The 25,295-nt window shown below is 38.1% G+C and overlaps 1 protein-coding gene across 2 annotated transcripts in view; it reads right to left on the bottom strand.

Moving 5' to 3' along the window:
- Positions 1-25,295, bottom strand: part of RAD50 (RAD50 double strand break repair protein) — an 87,865-nt gene that overhangs the window by 50,360 nt on the left and 12,210 nt on the right. Inside the window, exons 3-8 of one of the 2 annotated variants that reach the window (XM_015067392.3) lie at positions 24,690-24,841; positions 21,556-21,741; positions 20,998-21,202; positions 4,095-4,223; positions 3,479-3,644; positions 1,169-1,362 (exon numbers count right to left, since the gene is read on the bottom strand). In XM_015067392.3, coding sequence (XP_014922878.3) covers positions 1,169-1,362; positions 3,479-3,644; positions 4,095-4,223; positions 20,998-21,202; positions 21,556-21,741; positions 24,690-24,841 — 1,032 coding nt within the window. The remainder of the gene's footprint in view (positions 1-1,168; positions 1,363-3,478; positions 3,645-4,094; positions 4,224-20,997; positions 21,203-21,555; positions 21,742-24,689; positions 24,842-25,295) is intronic. The other variant, XM_027076728.2, reaches the window with a different exon arrangement.

Here is a 25,295-nt window from a genome sequence, read left to right as displayed (position 1 = left end):
AAACTTATACAATGATATATGTTCATTATTTCTCAAAATAATGAGGGGAAAAAAAGAAAAAAAATTTACTTAAAATCAAAATAGGGGCATCTGGGTGGCTCAGTTGGTTAAGCATCTAACTTCAGTGCAGGTCATAATCTCATGGTTCCTGAGCTCAAACCCCACACTGGGCTCTGTGCTGGCATAGGGTCTGCTTAAGATTCTGTCTTCCTCTCTCTCTGTCCCTCTCCTGCTCATAGTCACTCACAAAAGAAACTTTAAAAAATAAATAAAACTTAAAATATAAGTCTGTATCTTCTTCATATTTTTATCCTTATGAACTTCAGAAAAGTTGCTTCCATAAAGGTGTTTTCTATCTCCTACAGATTTTATTCTAACACTAATTAAAATATACGACAAAACAGGGGCACTTGGGTGGCTCAGTCGGTTAAGTGTCCAGCTTTGGCTCAGGTCACGATCTTGCGGTTCATGAGTTCGAGCTCCACATCAGGCTCTGTACTGACAGCTGGAAGCCTGGAGCCAGCTTCCGAGTCTGTGTCTCCTTTCCTCTCTGCCCCTCCCCTGCTCACACTCTCTCTCTCAAAAATAAATAAACATTAAAAAAAAAAAAAAAAGGCAAAATGAGGTCCATCCAAAAATTAACACAATTTTTTTTTTTAAATAATTTTTTTTTCAACGTTTATTTATTTTTGGGACAGAGAGAGAGAGAGAGCATGAACGGGGGAGGGGCAGAGAGAGAGGGAGACACAGAATCGGAAACAGGCTCCAGGCTCTGAGCCATCAGCCCAGAGCCCGACGTGGGGCTCGAACTCCCGGACCGCGAGATCGTGACCTGGCTGAAGTCGGACGCTTAACCGACTGCGCCACCCAGGCGCCCCAATTAACACAATTTTTAAAAGCTATTTCTTTCTTTTCTTTTAAGTTTATTTATTTATTTTGAGAGAGAGAAAGTACACAGGCAAGGGAGGGGCAGAAAGAGGAGAATCCCAAGCAGTCTCTGGTGACAGCATGGAGCAGGACAGAAATGGGGCTCAATCACACAAATTGTGAGATTACGAACTGAGCCGAAACCAAAGGTCAGACACTCAATGGAGTGAGCTACTTAGGTGCCCCTAAAACATTTTAATTAGAGAATCTCATACAAACAAAAGAATATAACAATATTTACCATCATTTGGTTGGCAATTTCTGTTTCCTTCTCTTGTCTCTCTCTCACAAGTTTGTGAAAATTTTTAATATGTCTTTCACTGAATGGTCCACGCTCAAAGCCATCCAATTCTAGCTGTGTTGCTAAAGACTGAATTAATGAATCTCTAGCTCGGATATGTTCTTGATGGCGATCTGCTTGTAGCTGTAGACGACCTTTAAAAAACACAACCATAATAATTCTTTCATCAACTGATTTTTAAAAAATTAAAATAAGTGTATACTCATATTGCAGTTATAAAAAAAAAAAAACAGCAGAATGTCTTATATCCTTTGCTCAGTTCCCTCCATTGGTAACCATGGTAATGTGACATAATAAAAGAAACACATATTTAGGGACACCTGGGAGGTTCAGTTGGTTAAGTCTCTGATTTCGGCTCAAGTCATGATCTCACGGTTTGTGGGTTCAAGCCCTATACTGGGCACTACGCTGACAGCTCAGAGCCTGGAGCCTGCTTCAGATTGTGTGTTTCCCTCTCTTTCCCTCTGTACTTTCCCTGCTTGTGCTCTCTCTCTCTCAAAAGTAAATAAACATTTTTAAAAATTTATATATATATATATATATAAAGAAATACATATTTGGTCTTTGTCCCTGGTTCCTGGCACAAAGCACATAAAATTTTTAGAATTTCTGAGTGATACAGGTGAAAGAAGCATCTTTTGTTATTCATTTCAAATCCTATTCAGCCGTATCTCAGTTTATTCTAATGAGGTGACTTTTAGAGGAGCTGGTTGTCAAAGGAACCTACTATGTAATTAGAGAGTAGGAACTTTCAGTACCCCCATCCCCAACTCTGGAGAGCAGCTTAAGATGGAGTTGAATCACCAATGACTAAAATGATTTATTCAACCATGTCTACGTAATGGAATTTCCATAAAAACCCTAAACGACAGCATTCAGAGAACTTTCAGGTTGGCGAACACATCAAGGTGCCTGTTCATGTGTGAGTGCTGCACACAGAGAGGACATGTAAGCTGAAGGCCCCTTCCCCAGACCCTGCCCTATGCATCTCTTCCATTTGATTGTTCCTGAGTGGTATCCTTTAGAATGAACTGGTAATACTGTTTCCGTAAGTTCTATGAATCATTATAGCAAATTATTAGACCTCAGAAAGGGGTTGTGGGGACCCCTAATTTATAGTCAACTGATCAGAATTATACGTGACAGGCAACTTGGGACTTGCAACTGGAATCTGAGTTAGGGAGGCAGTCTTTTGGGACTTCTTGGGGAATGCCCTAACTCTAATTAGTGTGAGAATGTAATCTTATCCACTGAGAAGTGGGAGAATTGCTTGATGTGGAAGAACCCACACAACTGGTGTCAGAACTGTTGTGAGTAGAAAAACAATGTTTTCTTTAGTAATATTTTGCAATACTACAGTACAATTTCACAGTCAGGATAATGACACTGATGTAATCCATCAGATTTATTCAGATTTCCCCAGTGTTACTTTTGTCTATTTGTGTGTATTAAGTTCTATATAATTAACTGCGTAAGTTCATATAGCCACCAAGACAGCGAACATAATGAACAGCTCCAATACCACAATAGTACCTCTTGTGCTTTTATAACCATAACCATACTAACCTTCCTCCTGTCCCTTCTCCTACTCAGTAACCCTGGCAACCACTAATCTGTCCTCTACTTGTAAAATTTTGACATTTTGGGGCACCTGGGTGGCTCAGTAGGTTACATGACTGACTCCTGATTTCAGCTCAGGTCATGATCTCCCAGTTATGGGATCAAGTCCTGCACTGGGCTCCACACTGAGGGTACAGCCTGTTTGGGATTCCCTCTCCCTCTCTCTCTCTGCCCCTACCCTGCTCACACGTTCTCTCTCTCTCTCTCTCTCAAAACAAATAAACTTAAAAAAATAATAATAGGGGTGCTTAGGTGGCTCAGCCAGTTAAGTGTCCAGCTCTTGATCTCAGCTCAGGTCATGATCTCATGGTTCGTGGGATCAAGCTCCACATTGGGCTCTGTGCTGACAGTGTGGAGCCTGCTTGAGATTCTCCCTTTTCCCTCTCTCTGCCCCTCCCCTACTTGCTCTGTCTCTCAAAATAAATGAAAAAATTTAAAAAATAATAAAAATAAAAAATAAAAATTTGACATTTCAAAAATGTTATATAAATGTTATATAGTAACATACTGTATATAATCTTTTGAGATTGGCTTTTTTCACTTAGCATAATTTCCTGGAGATTCATTATTCATGCAGAAAATGTTTAATATTATAACAGGAAAAGAGACCAAGTTAACATTTTGTCCTACCCTGTTCAACAAGCAGTTCTGATTTTTCCTGATTGAGAAGTCTTGATTCTTTATTTAACTTTTCCAGTTCACGCTGACAGTCTATCAGTCTCCTTTCTTTCTCCCTCACTGTTCTCTGGTGATTGTGATATAAATCATTTAGTTGCTCATCAGTCCCTTGAAAAACCTGTATAGAATCAAAATAAAGAGCTTTAATGAGTAAATATATGAAGTTATCATTCTGAGGTACAAAATATGAACTAAACTTCTTCAATACCCTTTAAAAAATTTTCTTTTAATTTTGGGGGAGGGGAGAGAGTACGCACAAGCCGGGGAGCAGCAGAGAGAGGGAGACACAGAAACAGAAGCAGGCTCCAGGCTCTGAGGTGTCAGCACAGCGCCCGATGTGGGGCTCGAACTCATGAACCGCAAGATTATGACCTGAGCCAAAGTTGGATGCTTAACAGACTGAGCCACCCAGGCACCTGCTCAATGTCCTTCTTTTTAACATATACATGGAAATAACACAAACAACAAGATTTGTGTTTTTTCTGAGATATGACTGAAACAATGGATTCAAATGAGGTTCATTAAATAATCTCAAAATTTTGGAGAACAAAATTCTACCACCACAAACCTTTTCCATCTTCTGTTCCAGTTCACTATTATCTTTTTCCATCTGCTTCTTTCGGCTATCCAAGGCTTTGATTTCATTGTCAAGTCTCATTATTTTAGAAAGATTTTGTTCAATTTCTTTTAGACGATTCTGAAAATAAATAAATACATAAATTTCACTAGTTTATAATGCAAATGAATGAAAAGAAGTTAAGATGTCCTGGGCTAGATACTTAGTAAAAGTGATCTATCTCATTTAATGCTAGCAAGGCTATAAATTATAGGAGGCACAGAGAAAGTGAGAAGCAGAGACATTAAGTAACTTGTCTAACTCCTCACAGCTAGTAAAAAACAAAACAAAACTAATAAACTGCCTTGCCCTCAACATGTCCCAGAGAAGTCACTGGGTAGAGTCACATTATGTAAAGTACATTATAAAAACTTAATCTTTAACAGGCTAACGATTTTATTTATTTATTTATTTATTTATTTATTTATTTATTTAACGTTTATTTATTTTTGAGAGAGAGAGACAGAGCATGAACGGGGGAGGGTCAGAGAGAGGGAGACACAGAATCTGAAACAGGTTCCAGGCTCTGAGCGGTCAGCACAGAGCCCGACGCGGGGCTCGAACTCACGGACCGCGAGATCATGACCTGAGCCGAAGTCGGCCGCTTAGCCGACTGAGCCACCCAGGCGCCCCAGTTTATTTAAAAAATAAACAGAATTAGTGAGTGGACTAGAAACTCACAGTGAGTTACCAGTGCATTCTGAATCTGAAGGCCAAACTTACATGGAAAACTATGCTTTGATTCAAAGTCTGTTCAAGCACAGAAAACTGTGAACAAGTTAAGTGTGATAAATGATCTCCTTGGCCTGCTTCCAAGGACAGCTGGTTGCCTAATCTCCTAGGAATAGGTGAAACCAGGCTCTGCTGGGGATATTCTTCTAATGTTTGTCTCTACAAATCCAAGGATGACCTATTCCTCTTCTAAGATATTCTTAGAACCTAATTTATTAAACTAAGGCAACATTAGAGTGCTGAGATATCAACTTGAAGCTTTCACTGTTGCACCTAAACGCACCCTCAACTTTAATATTAGTCATTTAATAAAATTACAGTAGTATCTTATCTTGTGATTTGTAGATTAATGAGTAGCATGTAACCACCATAAAAACAGGAATTTTGTTCACTAATGTATCCCCCCACACAAAATTGATGTTCTCTATGTTAGCTAAATGGAAGAATGAGTAATTTTACCAATAATTCATAGCTATCACTGAATGAATGACTATTATATTGAAGACATTGTACAAGATGCTTCTATCCATTCACTCTAACTCTTGTGAGAGTACTTGCTAAGTAGGAGACTTGGAGGACTCCATGTGCACGAAGGCACATACTTAATGATGGGAGGTTAAGACTGGAGGCAGGGTGGGATAATAGTTAACACTGTAGGCTCTGGGTGCTGGAAGAAGGAAAAACTCAACCTTACCTTGTACTACATTCAAAAATTAACCTGAAATGGAACATAAATGTAAGAACTCAAACTACAAAACTTCAAGAAGAAAACACAGTAGAAAATCTGTGCAATTTGGGGTCAAAGATTTCCTAAACAGGAAACAAAAAAAAACTGTAAGAAAAAATTTGATAAACTGAACTTCATCAAAATCAAAAACTGCTGTCCTTGGAAAAGCAGTTAATAAAATATTTGCAAAACACATGTATGATAAGGGCTTGCATCCAGAATAAAAAGAACTCTCACAGCCAAGTAAGACAAAAATCCCATTCAAAATAGGCAAAATATCTGAATAGACACTTGTCCAAAGATGCTCAGATGGCAAATAAACATTTAAAAGGACACTTAACATCCATAAACATTAGAAAAATGCAAAATAAAACCATAATGAAAAAAAAAAAAAAAACACCACTCAAGATACTAGCATTCATCTACTATAAAGGCTAAAATAACAAAGACTGACCTATCTAAATTACACTTCAATAAACCCAACTTAAAACAAAAAGTATGGGCTTAGGATTCAGAGAGGTTTGGACTCTAACCCTGGTTCCACACCATGGTTGCAATGTGAACACCTGTGCCACAGTTTTCTTGCCTATAAAACCTCACAGGATTACTATGGAGTTCACATAATGCATTTTAAAACACCCTGTTCAGTGACTGGCATATAATATACCTTCAATGAATGGACCATTCATTATCACTTATGAAAAAAATTTTGTGTTCAGAAAATATCTTTTGAGCAGCAACAAAAAGAACAGGATTGATTCTTAAAAGCATTGGATATTAACATCTCAGCTATGGTACTCCACTCAGAAACTTCTCGGCTTCTATTACGGCCTCTTGGTGGCATTATCTGGGTTTGGATCTATTGTGACAACTCTAGGAAGCTTCATTCCTTAAATCCAGCCAGTCCACCAGATCCTGGATATCCCTTCTTTGAAATCTGTAGTTCTTTTATTTTTATTTTATTATTTTTTAATGTGAACAGGGGAAGAACAGAGAGAGAGGAAGACACAGAATCTGAAGCAGGCTCCAGGCTCTGAGGTGTCAGCACAGAACCGCAAGATCATGACCTGAGCTGAAGTTGGATGCTTAACTGACTGAGCCACCCAGGTGCCCCAAGAAATCTGTGTTTTTAAATTTTAATTCCAGGGTAGTTTACAGTGTTGTGACATCTGTGCTTTTGTTCAGTCCTTAGGGTGCAAAATCCCCGCTCTATCCCCAGAGCATACCACCTAGTAAAAGAAGCTAAGACAAAGATAAAGACAAAAAATATAGCAGAGTAGTTAAAGTTTAGGTGTTAGTGTGAAATGAGACAAAAGAACAAGGCAGTTGGGTCATCAGGTATACTAGAACCATGAACTTCTAGGCAGAATAAACAAACAGGCCAGAAGGTGTTTTTGAACTTGAAAACAAATTTGTCTAGCAATTTCCACAAAAGGCAAGAAAGGAAAGTAGGCCTAAGTGGGCCAAGGTCAGGATAAAATGTGGTGGGATGAGAATACAATAGTTTATAAGAGAATTCCTAAAGTCAGAGGATACCTATAAAAATGAAAAAGCATGAATGCAGGACTGAAATGAAGCTGTCTTCTGGATGGCTCCTAGGAAGGTGATCTGACCCAAAATTTATATTTAATTCCATGAAGGGAAGAAACCCTGGATGTCAGAACAAAAACAAAAAACAAAAAACAAAACACAAAACATACACAACAACAACAAAACAGCCCCAACTATGGAAATCAACCACTTAAAATAATTATTTACTAAATCACCTACTACACCTACTATGTGCCAGGCACTGGACTAGGCTATGAGGATACAGAAAATAAAATTAAACCCATGGAGAACTAGTCAAAGTTAAACACAAATAAAGAAACAATACAGAGGCACCTGGGTAGCTCAGTCAGTTAAGCGCCCAACTTCCCTCAGGTCATGATCTCAGTTCATGGGTTTGAGCCCTGTGTTGGACTCTGCTGACAGCTCGGAGCCTGGAGCCTGCTTCAGATTCTGTGTCTCCCTCTCTGCCCCCCACCCACTCATGCTCTGTCTCTCTCTCAAAAACAAACACCTCACAATTTGCTACAGCCTTAGTCACAATCCTGCACCACTCAATAAACACCAGGTATTGCTTCTTTGCCACCTTGCCATTCTTTCCTATAGGAATGCTCCATTTCAACCATATGGATTTCCTGATAGTGTTCAAAAACACCTTGCGTTTTACTGTCCCTACACCTCTAATTACTTAACTATTTATAGTCAATAAATTAAACCCCCAATTCAGTCCTACATAATCCTCTCTGGCCACCTCAGACAGAAATTCTCTTTCTTATTCCTCAGAGCTCTTACAGTTCTTGTCTTTTTCTGCCTTATGTGTGCTTGTCACCTTTCTAACTAGGCTGCTCCTGAGGAAGACAAAATGTGTTCCAGTATCTTGCGAATTACCACACAGTACCTATACACAATAATCCTAACTCTTAAAACATATCCTACTTTATCATTTTTTCTATTAAACTAAATTCTAAACCCATTCATTCTTCATAATCTGACTGTAATTTTCTCATTCATTTTACCCTGGTTTACTTAACCCAGGCTCTCCCTTACAATGATTCTGTTTTGATAAGTTGTAGGTGTAAATATAGACATATAACAATGTGAATATAAATACATTTATATTGTATACACGCAAAAAAAAAAAAGCTGATCATAGGCTTTAACTAGAAGGTCAGGAATAAGTGGGAAGACTACCTCTTACTTATCAACTCATAATTTTCTGTAAGTTTTTTTTTATCATGAGCACATTAATTACTTTAAGAAGAAAAAATAAAATTACAAACATACATAAAATGGCTTCTACTCGGTCAATCTGATTTTTCCCCATTCTTTAAGATCCAGTTCAGCCATACCTCTTCCCTTGAAGGCTTTTTAAGACATTTCTATTCAAGACCATCCCTTTTTTAAAACAGCTTTATTGAGATAAATTCACACGCCATACGATTCACCTGTATTCGCCATACAATTCAACATTTTTTTAGTATATTCATACAGTTGTGCAACCAATACTGTAATCTGATCTTAGGATATTTCAACTTCCAAAAAAAAGCTTTGTACCAATTTGCAGTCACCGTTCATTCCTCTCGACTGCCTAACCTGGCAATCATTAATCTTTCTGTCTCTATAGATTTGCCTATTTTGGACATTTCAAATAAACAGAAGCATATAATATGAGGTCTTTTGTAACTGGCTTTCACTTAGTGTGTTTGCGACATTCTTACCTGTTGTAGCATGTATCAGAACTTCATTTCTTTCTACAGATGGATAATATTCCAACATAAGGATATGCCACATTTTATTGAGCAGTTAACGGACAACGAAGTTGTTTCCATCTTTAGGCTATTATAAATAATGCTGTTATGAACATCCCTATGCAAGCTTTTGTATAGATGTATGTTTTAAAATCTCTTGGGTGTAAGACACTTAGGAGTAAAACTGCTGGATCATATGTTAACTCTATGTTTAACATATCAAGGAATTGCTGAACTGTTTTCCAATGTGGCTGCACCATTTTACACTCCCAGCATATATGAGGGTTCCAATTTCTCCATATCCTCATCAATACTATTATATGTCTTTTTAATTTATAGCCATTCTAGGGGGATGTGAAGTGGTCTCACTGTGGTTTTGATTTGTACTTTCCTAATCAGTAATGATGTTAAACATCTTTTCATGTGTTTTTGGACACATATATATCTTCTTTAGAGAAATATCTATTTAGATCCTTGGCACATTTTCTAATTGTGGGGTTTTTTTTTTTGTTACTGAGTTATAACAGTTCATTATATGTTCCAGAAAAAAAAGTCCCTTTTCAGATATATGACTGGCAAATATTTTCTCCCATTTTGTGGGCTCCTTTTGCTTTCTTGATGATGTAGTTTGAAAAACAAGTATCTTATTTTGAGGAAGTCCAATTTCTCTTTTAAGTTAAAAAAATTTTTTTTAAGTTTATTTTGTGAGAAAGAAAATAAAGGTGGGGGGTGGGGGGGCAGAGAGAAGGAGAGACAGAGTCCTAAGCAGGCTTTGCGCCATCAGTATAGAGCCCAATGGTGAGGCTCAAACTCACATACTGTAAGATTATGACCTGAGCCAAGATCAAGAGTTGGATGCTTAACTAACTGCACCACCCAGGCACCCCAAGGAAGTCCAATTTATCTATTTTTTCTTTCCTCACTGTGCTACATCCACCACCTTTTAGCTCCTAAAGAACCTATGTTTTCAAATGTACCATTTACATAACTCTTCAAATTACTAATTTGTGATCCTACCTATCTTCTAAAATAGTTTCCTTGTTTTTCTAAGTAGATTTTAAGTCCTTTAAAAGCAAAGTCCAAGTTTTTGGCTTCATTATCCCCCAAAATACCTGGCACAGTGCTACACACAAAACAATATTCACTAAATAATGCATTAATGTTAGTGGGCACCAGGACAGAACAAAACCAAAGTTTTTCTAATTTATAATTCAAAGATCTATACCAGGAGTTTGGAAGATGGTGGTGGAGTACAAAGTACAGAGACACAGTTTGGGAGAGTGACAGACTGTGACCCCCAGGGTGGGGAGGGAGCTGCAAGTGCAGAGAAGGGGGATAGACAGACTAACACACAGGTAAGCACAAGCAGAAAATAAATCCCCATAGCAATAGGCTTGAAAAGCTAGAAGGCTTGAATTTCCTGAGTTCTTACAACCAGCAGGGCTTAAAGCCTGGAGTTTTTTGTTTTTTGGTTTTTTTTTTTAATTTTTATTTATTTTTTTAAATTACATCCAAGTTAGTTAGCATATAGTACAAAAATGTTTCAGGAGTAGATTCCTTAATGCCCCTTACTCTTTAGCCCATCCCCTTCCATACCCCTCCAGTAACCTTCTGTTTATTCTCCATATTTAAAAGTCTCTTATGTTTTTGTCCCCCTCCCTGTTTTTTATTATTTTTGCCTTCCCTTATGTTCATCTATTTTCTTTCTTAAGGTCCTCATATGAGTGAAGTCAAATGATATTTGTCTTTTTCTGACTGACTAGTTTCGCTTAGTGTAATACCCTCTGGTTCCATCCACGTAGTTGCAAATGACAAGATTTCATTCTTTTTGATTGCTGAGTAATGCTCCATTGTATGTGTGTATACACACACACACATCTTCTTTATCCATTCATCTGCTAATGGACATTTGGGCTCTTTCCATACTTTGGCTCTTGTTGATAAAGCCTGGAGTTTTAAAAGTCAGAGTGTTTGGCTCCAATAGAGCTCCGAGGGTACTGGGGCTGCTTGGGAGAAAATACAGGGCAAACAGCCCGCTGAAATACAGTATGGAAACAGCAATCCGAGGAGCACCTGGGGCAAAGAGTGGGGTTAGTTGCTCATCTTGGAGCATGTCTTAGAGAGGCAGTGTTCATGCAGAGACCCCTCCGGGAACCAGCCCAGCCGTGACACTGCTACCTAACTTGCTTACACCAAGCCCCACCCCTCCACACCCCAGTGAAACTGCCGCTCCCAGTCACGCTGGCCTCAGTCCTAGTGCAATGGGCCCCCTCCCCAAGAAGACCGGCCCAAACCCCCGCTAACAGCAGATCTCCTGACCTGGAAGTTTTTCAGAGCCTCAGTCCCAACAGTGGTGGGAACAGGTCTCATTTCACAAGGAGAACAGAGTACACCTAATTAAAACACATCACATTCAGGCCAGGGACCAAACGCTGCCCACATACAGGCAAAGAGACTGGCCCAAAGGATAAAGCAGCCAGGACACAACAGCAAAGCACATGAAGTACACACTAGAGACACTCCTAGAAGCACCAGGCCCTGGGGAACAGATGACACTAAACTGCAGGGCACTAAAGGACCTCTTCTTCATAGAGCCATTACCCTCAATAACAAAAAATATACGTGACTTTCCTAACACACAGAAACAGGCACAGAGACTTACACAAAATGAGAAGACAGATGAATTTGTCCCAAATGTAAGAACAGAACAAGGCCATGACTAGAGATCTAAGTGAAACAGATATAAGTAACGTGCCTCTTGGAGAATTTAAAGCAAAGATCATAAGGACATTCACTGGACGTGAGAAACGAGTGGAGGACATCAGTGAGACCATTAACACAGAGATAATGAGTAAAAATAAGAGAGAGAAAGGGCTCAATAAACAAAATGAGAAACATCTGATGTAATGAACAGCAGGCTGGAAAAAGCAAAGACATAGTGACCTAGAAGACAGATTAATGGAAAGTTACCAAGCTGAACAAAACAGTGAAAAAAGAATTATGCAAAATGGGAAGACTTAGGGAACTCAATGACTCCATCAAACATGCTAACATTCGTATTATAGGAGTCCTAGAAGGAGAAAAGAGAGAAAACGGGGCAGAGAATTTATCTGAAAAAATAACAGCTCGAAACTTCCCGAATCTGGAAAAGGAAACAGATATCAAGATCCAGGAGGTGCTGAGAACCCCCAACAAAATCAAACATAGCAGATTCATACCAAGATACATTATAACTAAAAAGGCAAAAAATTTCTTAAAAAGTAAGTAAAAAGGCAAAATATACTGATAAATAAAAAAAATATTAAAAGCAGCAAGATGAGGGATGCCTGGGTGGCTCAGTCGGTTAAGTGTCCGACTTCAGCTCAGGACATGATCTTGCAGTCTATGGGTTCGAGCCCTGTGTCAGACTCTGTGCTGACAGCTCAGAGCCTGGAACGTACTTCAGATTCTGTGTCTACCTCTCTCGGTCCCTCCCACACTCACGCCTCTGTCTCTCTCTCTTTCTCTCAAAAGTAAATACACATAAAAAAAAAAAAAAAAGCAGCAAGATGAGGGGCGACTGCATGGCTCAGTCGGTTAAGCATCCAACTCTTGCTTTCAGCTCAGGTCATGAACTCTAGGGTTTGAGCTCTGCTTTGGGCTCTGTGCTGATGGCACGGAGCTTGCTTGCGATTCTTTCTCTCCCTCTCTCTCTGCCCCTTCCCTGCTCATGCTCTCTCTCAAAATAAATAAACTTAAAAAAAAAAAAAAAAAGGAGCAAGACAAAAGACGACACTTACATACAAAGGAAACTTCATAAGGATACCACCTGATTTTTGAGCAGAAACATTCCAAACCAGAAGGATAGCATGATATATTCAAAGTGCTGAATGGGAAAAATCTGCAGACAAGAATACTATATCCACCAAGGCTGTCATTCAGAAGAGAAGGCAAGATAAATAGCTTCCCAGACAAGCAAAAACTAAAGTTCATGACCACTAACTCATCCTTGTAAGAAATATTAAAGGGGACTCTCTGAGTGGAAAGACCAAAAAGGATAGTATGAAAGTAGGAAACACAAAAGCAGTAAAAATAAATATTCCTATAAAAAAAAAATCAGTCAAGAAATTCACAAAATAAAAGAATGTATAATATTATGTAAACATATATCAAAAAAGTAGGGAGGGGAGGGGTGCCTAGGTGGTTCAGTCAGTTAAGTGTCCGACTTCGGCTCAGGTCATGATCTCACAGTTTGTGAGTTCAATCCCCATGTCAGGCTCTGTGCCGACAAGCTTGGAGACTGGAGCCTGCTTCAGATTCTGTGTCTCCCTCTCTCTCTCTGCCCCTCCCCCACTCACATCTGTCTCTGTCTCTCTTAAAAATAAACATAAAAAAATTTTTAAAAAATAGGGGCACCTGGGTGGCTCAGTTGGTTAAGCGTCCGACTTTGGCTTAGGTCATGATCTCACAGTCTGTGAGTTTGAGCCCCACATAGGGCTCTGTGCTGACAGCTCAGAGCCTGGAGCCTGCTTTAGATTCTGTGTCTCCCTCTCTCTCTGCCCCTCCCCTGCTCATGCTCTGTCTCTGTGTCTCAAAAAATAATTAAAAAAAAAAACATTAAAAAAATATTTTTAAAAATAAAACAAAAAGTAGGGAGGGGAAGAGTAAAGAATAGGTTCAAATTTAAACCACTACCAACTTAATATAGACTGCTATATGCAAAAGAGATTATATACAAACCTAATGGTTACCACAAATCAAAACCACTAATCAACATGCAAAGGATAAAAGAAATCCAAATATATCACTAAAGAAACCCAGTAAACCATGAAAGAGAGAAAGGTAAGAAAGGATCAGAGAAAATCTTGAGAAATAACCACAAAACAAGTAATAAAATGGCAATAAATACATATCTATCAATAATTACCCTAGATGAAAATGGACTAAATGACCTAATCAAAAGATGCAGGGTTGTAGAAGGAATTAAAAAAAAAAAAAAAAACAAGGGCGCCTGAGTGGCTTAGTCGGTTAAGTGTCAGACTTCGGCTTGGGTCATGCTCTCACAGTTCATGAGTTTGAGCCCCACACTGAGCTCTGTGCTGACAGCTTGGAGCCTGGAGCCTACTTCAGATTCTGTGTGTGTGTCTCTCTCTCTCTCTCTCTCTCTCTCTCTGCCCCTCCCCTGCTCACAAGTCTCTGTCTCTCAAAAATAAACAAACATTAAAAAAACAAAAAACAAAAAAAACGAACAAACAAGACCCATCTGTTTACTGCCTACCAGAGACTCATTTTAGACCTAAGGACACCTGCAGATTGAAAGTGAGGGTATGGAGGGGTGCCTGGGTGGCTCAGTTGGTTAAGTGTCCAACTTCAGCTCAGGTCATGATCTTGCAGTTCAGGAGTTCAAGCCTCGCGTCAGGATCTGTGCTGAGAGCTCAGAGCCTGGAGCCTGCTTCAGATTCTGTGTCTCCCTCTGTCTCTGCCCCTCCCCAGCTCACAATTTGTCTCTCTCAAAAATAAACAAACATTAAAAAAAAAAAAAAAAGGAAGTAAGGGTTTGCAGAAACATTTATCATGCAAGTGAATGGCAAAAGAAAGCCACAGTAGCAATAGTTATACTGGACAAAATAGACTTTAAATCAAAGACTGTAACAAGAGACCAAGAGGCTACCCAGTAATCAAGGGTGTAATGCAACCAGGAGATATAAAAATTGTAAAAATTTATGTGCCCAACATGAAAGCACTTAAATACATAAACTAGTTAATTACATAAAGGAACTAATAATAATACAGTAATAGTGGGGGACTTTAATGCCCCACTTACATCAATGAATAGATCATCTAAACAGAAAAACAAGGAAACAATGGCCTTAAATGACACACTGAGAGAGGTAGATTTAACAGATACACAGTAAAACCTTAGATTGTGAGCATAATTCGTTCTGGAAACATACTTGTAATCCAAAGCACTTGTATATCAAAGCAGATTTCCCCATAAGAAATAATGGAAACTCAGGATTCATTCCACAACCCAAAAACATTTATATAAAAGTGATTACAATACTGTAATATTGTAATATTGTAATAAAATAATAAAGAAAATACAAAATACAAATAAAAATAAATAAATTAACCTGCACTTAACCTTTGAAAACCTTCGTGGCTGGTGTGAGGAAGACAAGAGAGAGGAGGGTTGTGTAGGACGACTTTCACTGTCAGATGTTGACTACAGTATTAATAAACTCTTTCTTATACTGTATTTCATGTAACTGGTGATAAGGCAGCAGAGGAAAGGGTCTATATCTGCAGGTAGCCTGACCTAGAATGAAGCAAAGCATTCCTAAGCTTACTCTTTTATGGAAAAGCAAAGGACTGTCCATAGGTGTTTTGAAGTGACAAAAACTACAGTAGTGCCAGTTGTGGGAACCTTCCAACATGCTGAAAAATCACTGATTTCTGCCAAACATCACAGCCTGAGACTGAGCATCCGAACATGGGAGACAATCACCCATAATCTCACAGCAAGGGAGAGAGAGAAAGAGAGAAGAACCATTGGCTCAGTTGTGATCATGTGACATTTGGTGTCACGTACTACTCATATTGCAAGACATCACTTGTTTAGCAAGATAAAATTTATTAGAAACGTTTGCTTGTCTTGTGGAACACTTGCAGAACAAGTTACTGGCAATCCAAGATTTTACTCTGTTCAGAACATTTCATTCTAAAACACCAGAATACACATTCTTTTCAAGTGTACATGGAACATTCTCCAGAACAGATCATGTATTAGGCTACAAAACAAGTCTCAACAAATTCAAAAAGATCAAAGTCATACCATGCATCTTTTCTGACCACAATGCTATAGAACTAAACATCAACCACAATAAAAAATCTGGAAAGAGGACAAATACATGGAGGTTAAATAATACGCCACTAAACAATAAATAGGTCAATCAGGAAATAAAAGAAGAAATAAAAAGTACATGGAAGGGCACCGGATGGCTCAGCTGAAGGCGCATGCACTCTTGATCTCAGGGTTGTGAGTTCAAATCCCACGTTGGGTGTAGAGATTATTGCAAAACTTAAAAAAAAAAAAGTACATGGAAACAAATGAAAATGAAAACACTAAAGTTCAAAACCTTTGGGATGCAGCAAAAGCGATTCTAAGAGGGAAGTTTACAGCAATACAGGCCTACCTCAAGAAGTAAGAAAAATCTCAAATAGACAACCTTACTTTACACCTAAAGGAACTAGAAAAGGAAGAGCAAATAAATCCGAAAACCCGCAGAAGGAAGGAAATAATAAAGATTAGAGCAGAAATAAATGACATAGAAACTAAAAAAAAAAAAAAAATAGAACATATCAATAAAACCAGGAGCTGGTTCTTTGAAAATTTCAGCAAAATTGGTAAGGCCCTAGGCCAGCCTCATCAAAAAAAAAAAAAAAAAAAAAAAAAGAGAGAGAGAGAGAGAGAGAGGACTGAAATAAACAAAATCATTAGTAAAGGAGGAAACATAACAACCAACACCACAGCAATACAAACAATTGTAAGAGAGTATTATGAAAATTTATTTGCCAACAAATTGGAAAACCTACAAGAAATGGATAAACTACTAGAAACATATAACCTACTAAAGCGGAAACAGAAAGAAACAGAAAATTTTAACAGATCAATTACCAGCAGATAAATCAGTAATCAAAAAACTCCCAACCAACAGGGGTGCCTGGGTGGCTCAATTTGGTTGAATGTCTAACTCTTTATCTTGGCTCAGGTCACAATCCCAAGGTCATGAGATTAAGTCCTGAGTTGGGCTGTGTACTGAGTGTGAACCTGCTTAACATTCTCCCTCCCCCTCTACCCCCTTCCCCACTCATACTCTCTCTAAAAATAAAAAACAGACCAAAAAAAACACAAAAAAACCAAAAAACCTTCCCAACAAACAGAAGTCCAGAACCAATGGCTTCACAGGTGAATTTTACCAAACATTTAAAGACAAGTTAGTACCTATTCTTCTCAAAGTATCCCAAAAAATAGAAAAGGAAGGAAAATTTCCAAATTCATTCTATGAGGCCAGCATTACCAATACCAAAACCAGATAAAGACACCATAAAAAAAGAGATTTACAGGCTATTTTCTCTGAGGAACACAAATGCAAAAATCCTCTACAAAATACTGATTTCAACAAACATTAAAAAATCATTCACCACAATCAAATGAGATTTATTCCTAAATTGCAAGAAAGTGGTTCAATATCGGCCTATCAATCAACATGACATATCACATCAATAAGAGAAGGATAAGAACCATAGGAGCATTTCAACAGATGAGAAAAAGCATTTGACAAAGTACAGCATCCATTCATGATAAAACCCCTCAACAAAGTAGGTTTAGAGCCAACAAACCTCAACATAATAAAGGCCACAGGTTTTCAACACACAGCTAACATTACCTTCAATGGGGAAAAAGTGAGAGCCTTTCTCCAAAGTCAGGAACAATGCAAGGATGTCCACTCTCACTGTTTTTATTCAACATAGTACTGAAATCCTAGCCACAGCAATCAGACAACAAAAAGAAATAGGAAGCATCCAAATCAGTAAGGAAGAAGTAAAACTTTCACTATTTGCAGATGACATGATACTATACATACAGAGAAAACCCAAAAGACCACCTAAAAGCTCCTAGACCTGATAAACAAATTCAGTAAAGTTGAAGGATACAAAATCGATTGTTTTTTTGTTTTTTTTTTTTTTTGAGAGAGAGAGTTAGAGAGCAAGCAGGGGAAGGATTGAGAGAGAGGGAGACAGGATCCCAAACAGGCTTCATGCTGTCAACACAGAGTCCGATGTGGGGCTCAAACCCATGAACCATGAGATCATAAACTGAGCTGAAATCAAGAGTCGGATGCTTGGCCAACTGAGCCACCCATGTGCCCCAAAATCAATTGTATTTCTATACATCAATAATGTAACAGCAGAAAGAGAAAATAAGAACACAGTCCCATTTACAACTGCACCAAAAATAGTAAGACACCTAGGAATACACCTAACCAAAGACCTATATTCTGAAAATTGCAAAGCACTGATGAAAGACACTGAAGATGACACAAAGTGGAAAGAATTCCATGCTCATGGACTGGAAGAGCAAATATTGTTGAAATGTCCATACTACCCAAAGCAATCTACAGATTTAATGCAATCCCTATCAAAATACCAACAGCATTTTTCATAAAACCAGAATAAACAATCCTAAAATATATATGGAACCACAAAAAATTCCAAACAGCCACAGCAATCTTGAAAAAGAAAAGCAAAGCTGGAGGCATCACAGTTTCAGACCTCAAGTTATATTACAAAGCTACAATGATCAAAACAGTACAGTACTGGCACAAAAGTAGACATATAGATCGATAAAACAGAATAGAAAATCCAGAGATAAACCCACCACTATATGGTCAATTAATCTTTGACAAAGCAGGAAAGAATATCCAGTGGGAAAAAGACCATCTCTTCAACAAATGGGTACTGGGAAAACTGGTCAGCAACATGCAAAAGAATGAAACGGGACCACTTTCTTACACCATACACAAAAATAAACTCAAAATGGGTTGAAGATCTAAATGTGAGACCTGAAACCATAAAAATCCTAGAAGAGAAACACAGACAGTAATCACTCAGACTTCAACCATAGCAACTTTTCTCCAGATAGGTCCTCTGAGGCAAGGGAAACAAAAGCAAAAATAAACTATGGGGATTACATCAAAATAAAAAGCTTCAAGCAATCAAAACTAAAAGGCAATCTATGGAATGGGAGAAATTATCTGCAAATGACATACCCGATAAAGGTTTAATATCCAAAACATATAAAGAACTAATACAACTCACACCCAAAAAACAAATATCCAAGTATCTTTTTCCAAGGCAGACATCCAGATGGCTAACAGACCCATGAAAAGATGCTCACCATCACTTATCATCAGGGAAATGCAAATCAAAACTACAATGAGATATCACCTCTTACCTGTCAGAATGGCTAAAATCACAAGGTGCTGGTGAGGATGTGTAGTAAAAGGAACCCCTGTGTATTGCTGGTGGGAATACAAACTAGTGCAGCCACTGTGGGAAACAGTATGGAGGTTCCTCAAAAAGTTAACAATAAAAAAAATAATAATAAAAAAAATTTTTTAAAAAAAGTTAAAAATAGAACTACTTTATGATCCAGCAATTGCACTACTGGGCATTTACCCAAAGAATTCAAGAACACTAATTCGAGGGGGACACATGTACCCCTATGTTTATAGCAGCATTATTTATAATCCCCAAGATACGGAAGCATCCCAAGTGACCATCAACTGATGAATGGATAAATATATAGTATATATACACAGTGGAATATTATTCAGCCATAAAAAATAATGAAACCTTGCCACTTGCAACGACATGGATAGAGCTAGAAAGTATAATGCTAAGTGGAATAAGTCAGAGAAAGACAAATCCCATATGAATTCACTTATAGTGAAATTTAAGAAACAAAACAAACAAGTAAAGGGAAAAACAGAGACAAACAGACTTTTAACTATAGAGAACAAACTGATAGGTACCGGAGGGGAGGTGGGTTGGAGGATGGGTGAAAGACATGATGGGGAGGAAGGAGTATACCTGTCATGACGAGCACCAGAGGAAAAATTTTAAAAATTTAAATAAGTAAACTATACCAGTATTTATAGATGAATTTAAAAGTCCAAATCAGGGGCGCCTGGGTGGCGCAGTCGGTTAAGCGTCCGACTTCAGCCAGGTCACGATCTCGCGGTCCGTGAGTTCGAGCCCCGCGTCGGGCTCTGGGCTGATGGCTCGGAGCCTGGAGCCTGTTTCCGATTCTGTGTCTCCCTCTCTCTCTGCCCCTCCCCCGTTCACGCTCTGTCTCTCTCTGTCCCCAAAATAAATAAACGTTGAAAAAAAAAATTAAAAAAGAAAAAAAAGTCCAAGTCAGTAACTTAAAAAAATTTTTTTTCAACGTTTACTTATTTTGGGGACAGAGAGAGACAGAGCGTGAACGGGGGAGGGGCAGAGAGAGAGGGAGACACAGAATCGGAAACAGGCTCCAGGCTCCGAGCCATCAGCCCAGAGCCCGACGCGGGGCTCGAACTCACGGACCGCGAGATCGTGACCTGGCTGAAGTCGGACGCTTAACCGACTGCGCCACCCAGGCGCCCCTAAATCAGTAACTTTTAAATGAGTAAAAAGAATTCTTCTACTATGTGAAATCTAGAAAATAGCCACTTTCAAGAATGCTCTTACTTAGAATAGAAACACTTTAAGGGCAAGGACACCATTGTAGTTCTCCTACTACCTGCAGCCCTAAGCACAGTATACACTGTATGCCCTCACACATAGGAAACACTCAATAAATGTTTAGGAAATAAATGAATGAAATTTCTTTCTTACAGACCACAGGAGTTTAGAAAGCTGTACTTATTTGCAAATATATGTATCAATTCCAAATTTTGTACAAAGCCAAGTAACATCTTGCAACTTATAAAAGTTCCCTGGAAAGATATGTCAATTAAAAAAAAATCTTAAGAATACAGAAATGTAAGGTTGGGTCATTACAGTGATATTTAAGATCTATACGAGTAGCTTACTAAGATGGTACAAATTTGTTTACTTTCAAATCCAAGTTCTTTGGGCAACTTTGAGATTAACCATCCTTTAGGGGTGCCTGGGTGGCTCAGTCAGTTAAGCATTCGACTTCAGCTTAGGTCATGATCTCACAGTCCGTGAGTTCGAGCCCGGCGTCGGGCTCTGTGCTGACAGCTCAGAGCCTGGGGCCTGCTTCAGATTCTGTGTCTCCCTCTCTCTCTGCCCCTCCCCTGCTCATGCTCTGTGTCCCTCTGTCTCAAAAATAAATTAAAAAAAAAAAAACATTAAAAAAGATTTAAAAAAATAGTAAAAAAAGATAAACCATCTAATAAAGACCTAAAATATAAACCATGACATTACATAATGTTTGATAATTTTTTCAAGAAATATACACACCATTCAAATTTATATAAAAATAAAGTGTTTTAGGAGTGAATGCTACCATCATAAAAAGTGAGTCTTCTTATTCAAGAAATCAAATTACCTTCAATGGATCAAGTTCGTTCTCATAGGATTTGACAATTTCCTTTGATGATATTAACTGAGCTTCCTTACTAGTAATCTGGTCACGTATCTCACAAGCTTTTTCCTTGTTTTGCTTCAAATATTTTAGTTCTGTTTGACATTCTTTTACTTTCTGACCTTGTGTCTGACGTACCTGCCGCAGCATTTCCAAGGCTTTAATGTACCTTTGAAGATATTAAATAAAAATCAAACTTCTTTCCAAGTAAATTACATAGGTTCCAACAATGGAATATTATACAGTTGCTAAGATTGCATTTACAAAGAGCTTTTAATACCTTAGAAAATGCTTATGATATAATGGTAAATGAAAACATTACATATAAACTGTCAAGCAGGTAAATAAAAATGCACAGAAAGAAAACAGAAAGAAAATATGCCCACTGGTTGCCACTGGATGAAAGGTAATAACTGATGACTTTACTTTTAAGACTTTTTCTCTTCTAAAAAAGAAATATCCAAATTGCAACCATGGCTCAATAACTTGACAGGTTATAAAGTCTCATTAAAGGCTACAAACCTTGTTGCTGAAAAAATCTCATCAAATTTTTGCTTCAGAGCCTTTCCTTCACTTAAAGGCCAATTAGAGTCTTCTTGGTGACAAAAAATGACATTATTTAGCACAGACTTGGAAACCCCAAGAGAACTTATCATCTCTCGGTCAATTTCTGCACACTTAGAGCTGAGACTGACCTTCTCACCATGCCTACAGAAAATGAAAATCAAGAATTTATGTAAAAAAACCTCCTGTTGTACCTATTCTAATTGCTTAATCAATCCTTTATGCTGTACTTGTTAAAAAAAAAAAAAGTTCCCTCATGCATCCCCAGTTACAATAGCTTTCTTATGGTAAAAAGTTTAACTCTTAAGGATTCAGGAGTTCAATGATGAAAAAGTATGTAAAACAGGGAGGGACAGGAAAAGATGCCAGAACTAATTTTTTTTACGTTTGGATTTTTAAATATAGTAATATAAAATATTTACAGACAATAAGTAGAGAAAAATAAACTGTCTTCCAATCCCAGGACTTAAAAATAAGAAAACAGACTTTAACAAAAGTAAAGTAAAACATGATGATTCACAGAAGACAGGCAATTGTGCCTTAAACAAAAACATCTAAAGACTATAGTGTTTAGATACGGATTGTTCAGTAACACAATGTAAAAGGATAATAAAGGCAAACTTTAGTGATACCCATTTAAGCAAATTCAAATCAGTAGACCTCAACTTCTAAGGTCACACTGACAAAGCAATCCACTACAGAGAAGTATCTTAGGGTCTTTTAAAGAGTCCCCTACATCATTATACCTAGGGCCAGGAGCATCTCTGCCCTTGAATTTCAAGAGATCTCTCAGTATCTTTCATCAGGAGGACAAATTCAACATTTTCTTTACATTTTCTGTGCACTATCTGTGAATAGCTAGATTAGTAAAGTATCTGTCTTTACTGTCATTTATATATTCCAATACATATTTTGAAAATAGTACACTGAATACACCGAGAATGTTTTGTAGGGGGAGAGAATGGACACAGATAGACCAAGAGGTGATCACATTAGACCGGAGAAAAATTATGGTAGCCTGAACTAGAAAGGTCACTGTACAGAAGGAAAAGAAATGGACTCAACAGACATTTAAATCCTAGGTTAAAGCCAGAGGACCTGGTAATGAACTACATATAGAGAGCAAGGAGGTGTCAAGATGTAGAGAATGTATTCGTTTGTGTCACTGGATGGATGGGGTACCTACCCCATTTGCTACAATGAGGAGCACTGCAAGAGGATCACATAGTGGGAGATTTTTTAAGAGGAGTCAAGGGGACTCATGAGCTTGGTTTTGGACATGTTGAATCCGAGGTGTCTTTGAAAGGGGTGGTAGAAAATGAGAGAGACAGGTGGGTATATGGGTCTGAAAACAGAGGTCTGGAGACCTAAATCTGTCAGTCATCTATGAATAGAAAGTAATTTGAGTAATGGGTATGAATGAGATTATCTAGGAAGAGAATACAGAGCAAAAATAGGAGAGGATTTAGGGCTGAGCCCGTGGAACCAGCTACCTTTATTAGCTGGCTGGATGTAGCTGTGAGGGAGAGACAGAACAGTGTCATGTCATGCAAGTCCAGAAAAAGATCTTCAAGAAGTTATTGATAGCTACCATTTACTGAGTTACAGTATACAGAACAATGGCCCTTCAAAGATATTTATATTCTAATCCCTGTGAATGCATCAGGTTACATGGCAAAAGGGAATGAAGATTACAGATGAAGTTAAGGTTGCTTTATCATCTGGACCCTAAGTAAAAGAATTACCCTGGATTGTCTGGGTGGGGCTGACGCAATCACAAGTGTCTTTAAGTGGGAGAGGGAGCCAGAAGAGGATGTCAGAGTGATGTACTATGAGAACTCAGCCCACTATTGCTGACTTTAAAGATGGAGGGCCATGAGCCAAGTTTTGTGGGTGGATTGCAAAAGACCCAAAAAGGATGTAGAAACAGATTTTCCCTAGAGCCTCCAGAAAGGATTATAGCCCGGCCACCACCTTGATTTTAAGCCAGTGAGACCCAATTTGGATTCCTAAATTACAGAACTATAAGATAATAAATGTCTGTTGTTTTAAACCACTGAGTTTGTGGTTTGTTATGCAAAGAAAACTAATACATGAGCTCTCATTTTACATGCATTAGCTCAATCCTTCTTTCTAAGATATATATAATAAAAATGAATCCCTATTTTACAAATGAAAAAAAACCACAGGATTGCAAAAAGATCTATTTAGTAAACCAATAGCATTATCCTAATTAACACAGAGGGTATTTCTGACCTCAGTTGGAGCTGTTTCAGTAAAGGAATGGGGCTAGAGGAGGATGGAGGAAAAACAGAAATAGAGACAGTGATTATCAACAACTCTTATGAGAAGCCTGACTGTGAAGGGGAAAATAGAGACAAACAGTAACTGGTGTGGAATGAAATCCACCTGAGTGTATTTAAATGCCAAGGAAACCAACCTGCTTGAGAAGCCAATAGCTAATATACTGCCTCTAGCACATAATAGGTGACAAATGTTATTAATTAAGAGAATTATTTAATTAGTTGACAAATAAACAAGTGAAAGGCGTAAGGTGATAGTTAAGTAATTTGTACAACAGGGATAAAGCCTTGAATCCAGGGCAGGCTAATTCCAAAATCCAAACCCATTAAAGGTGATAATGTGACTCTAATAAAGGTGACAGTTCAAAGGGTTACACTTTGTATGCTTCTCATTTCACACATTCCTACACACAATACTAGCATTTTCCATTCATTCAATCTATATTTGAGTGATTGTGTACCTTCAGTTGAACAAGTGTTCATAAATTACTCAAAGGAATGCAGCATTATCACAAAATCTTTGATGGGATCATTCTGTTTAACTGATAAAAGATCCAACAGTAACTGTTCATAGTGGATGAAGCTATGCATGCATAGGGTCAGGGAGTATTACAGGAACTCTATTTTCTGCTTAGTTTTGCGGAGAACCTGAAACTGCTCCAAAAAAATAAAGTCTTTAAAAAAATTATTATGCTGCTCTAAAATAAAGTAATGGGAAAAAAACCCATAGTCTTATAAACCTAAATAACAGAAAATTAATAGATATTCAAATATAAGGTAAACACCTACTTTGTTCTAGTAATGACTCCTTCCAGGGTTTTAAATTCTGTCTTTTTGCTTTTCTGAGTACACACCATAGATCTCTGCACAGCTATAAGTTCTCCATTGACATCACGAAACTGCAGACGAATCTGGGCTCTAACATCTGTTTCTTGAGCAACCTTTAAAGGTACACAGGGAAAGATTATGCTACCTTAATAAGCATCAGAATGTTAGTTCCAAAAGAAAAGACATGAGCAATCTTATCAAAAATGACAAAAACTTAAACATCAAAATGAGTGTCATTTTTACATGCTATTCAAATACACAAGAGAAAAAAATACTTTTTTTAAAAAAATTTTTTGAGGGGGGGCAGTTCGAGTGTGTGTAAGCAGGGGAGGGGCGAGAGAGAGAGAGACAGAGAGAGAGAGAGAGAGAGAGAGAGAGACAGAGAGAGAGAGACAGAGAGAGAGAGAGAGAGAGACAGAGAGAGACAGAGAGACAGAGATAGAGACAGAGAGAGAGAGAGAGAGAGAGAAAGAGAGAAGGGAGAGCGAGAGCGAGAGAATCCCAAGTAGGCTCCATGCCCAGTAGAGAGCTGATGCAGGGCTTGATCCCATGACCATTAGATCATGA

This window comes from Acinonyx jubatus, chromosome A1 (assembly GCF_027475565.1).
Source record: "Acinonyx jubatus isolate Ajub_Pintada_27869175 chromosome A1, VMU_Ajub_asm_v1.0, whole genome shotgun sequence".
In the NCBI taxonomy this organism is placed as follows: domain Eukaryota; kingdom Metazoa; phylum Chordata; class Mammalia; order Carnivora; family Felidae; genus Acinonyx; species Acinonyx jubatus.
Note: the sequence above shows the minus strand (reverse complement) of the source record. Positions and strands in the feature narration are given on the sequence as shown.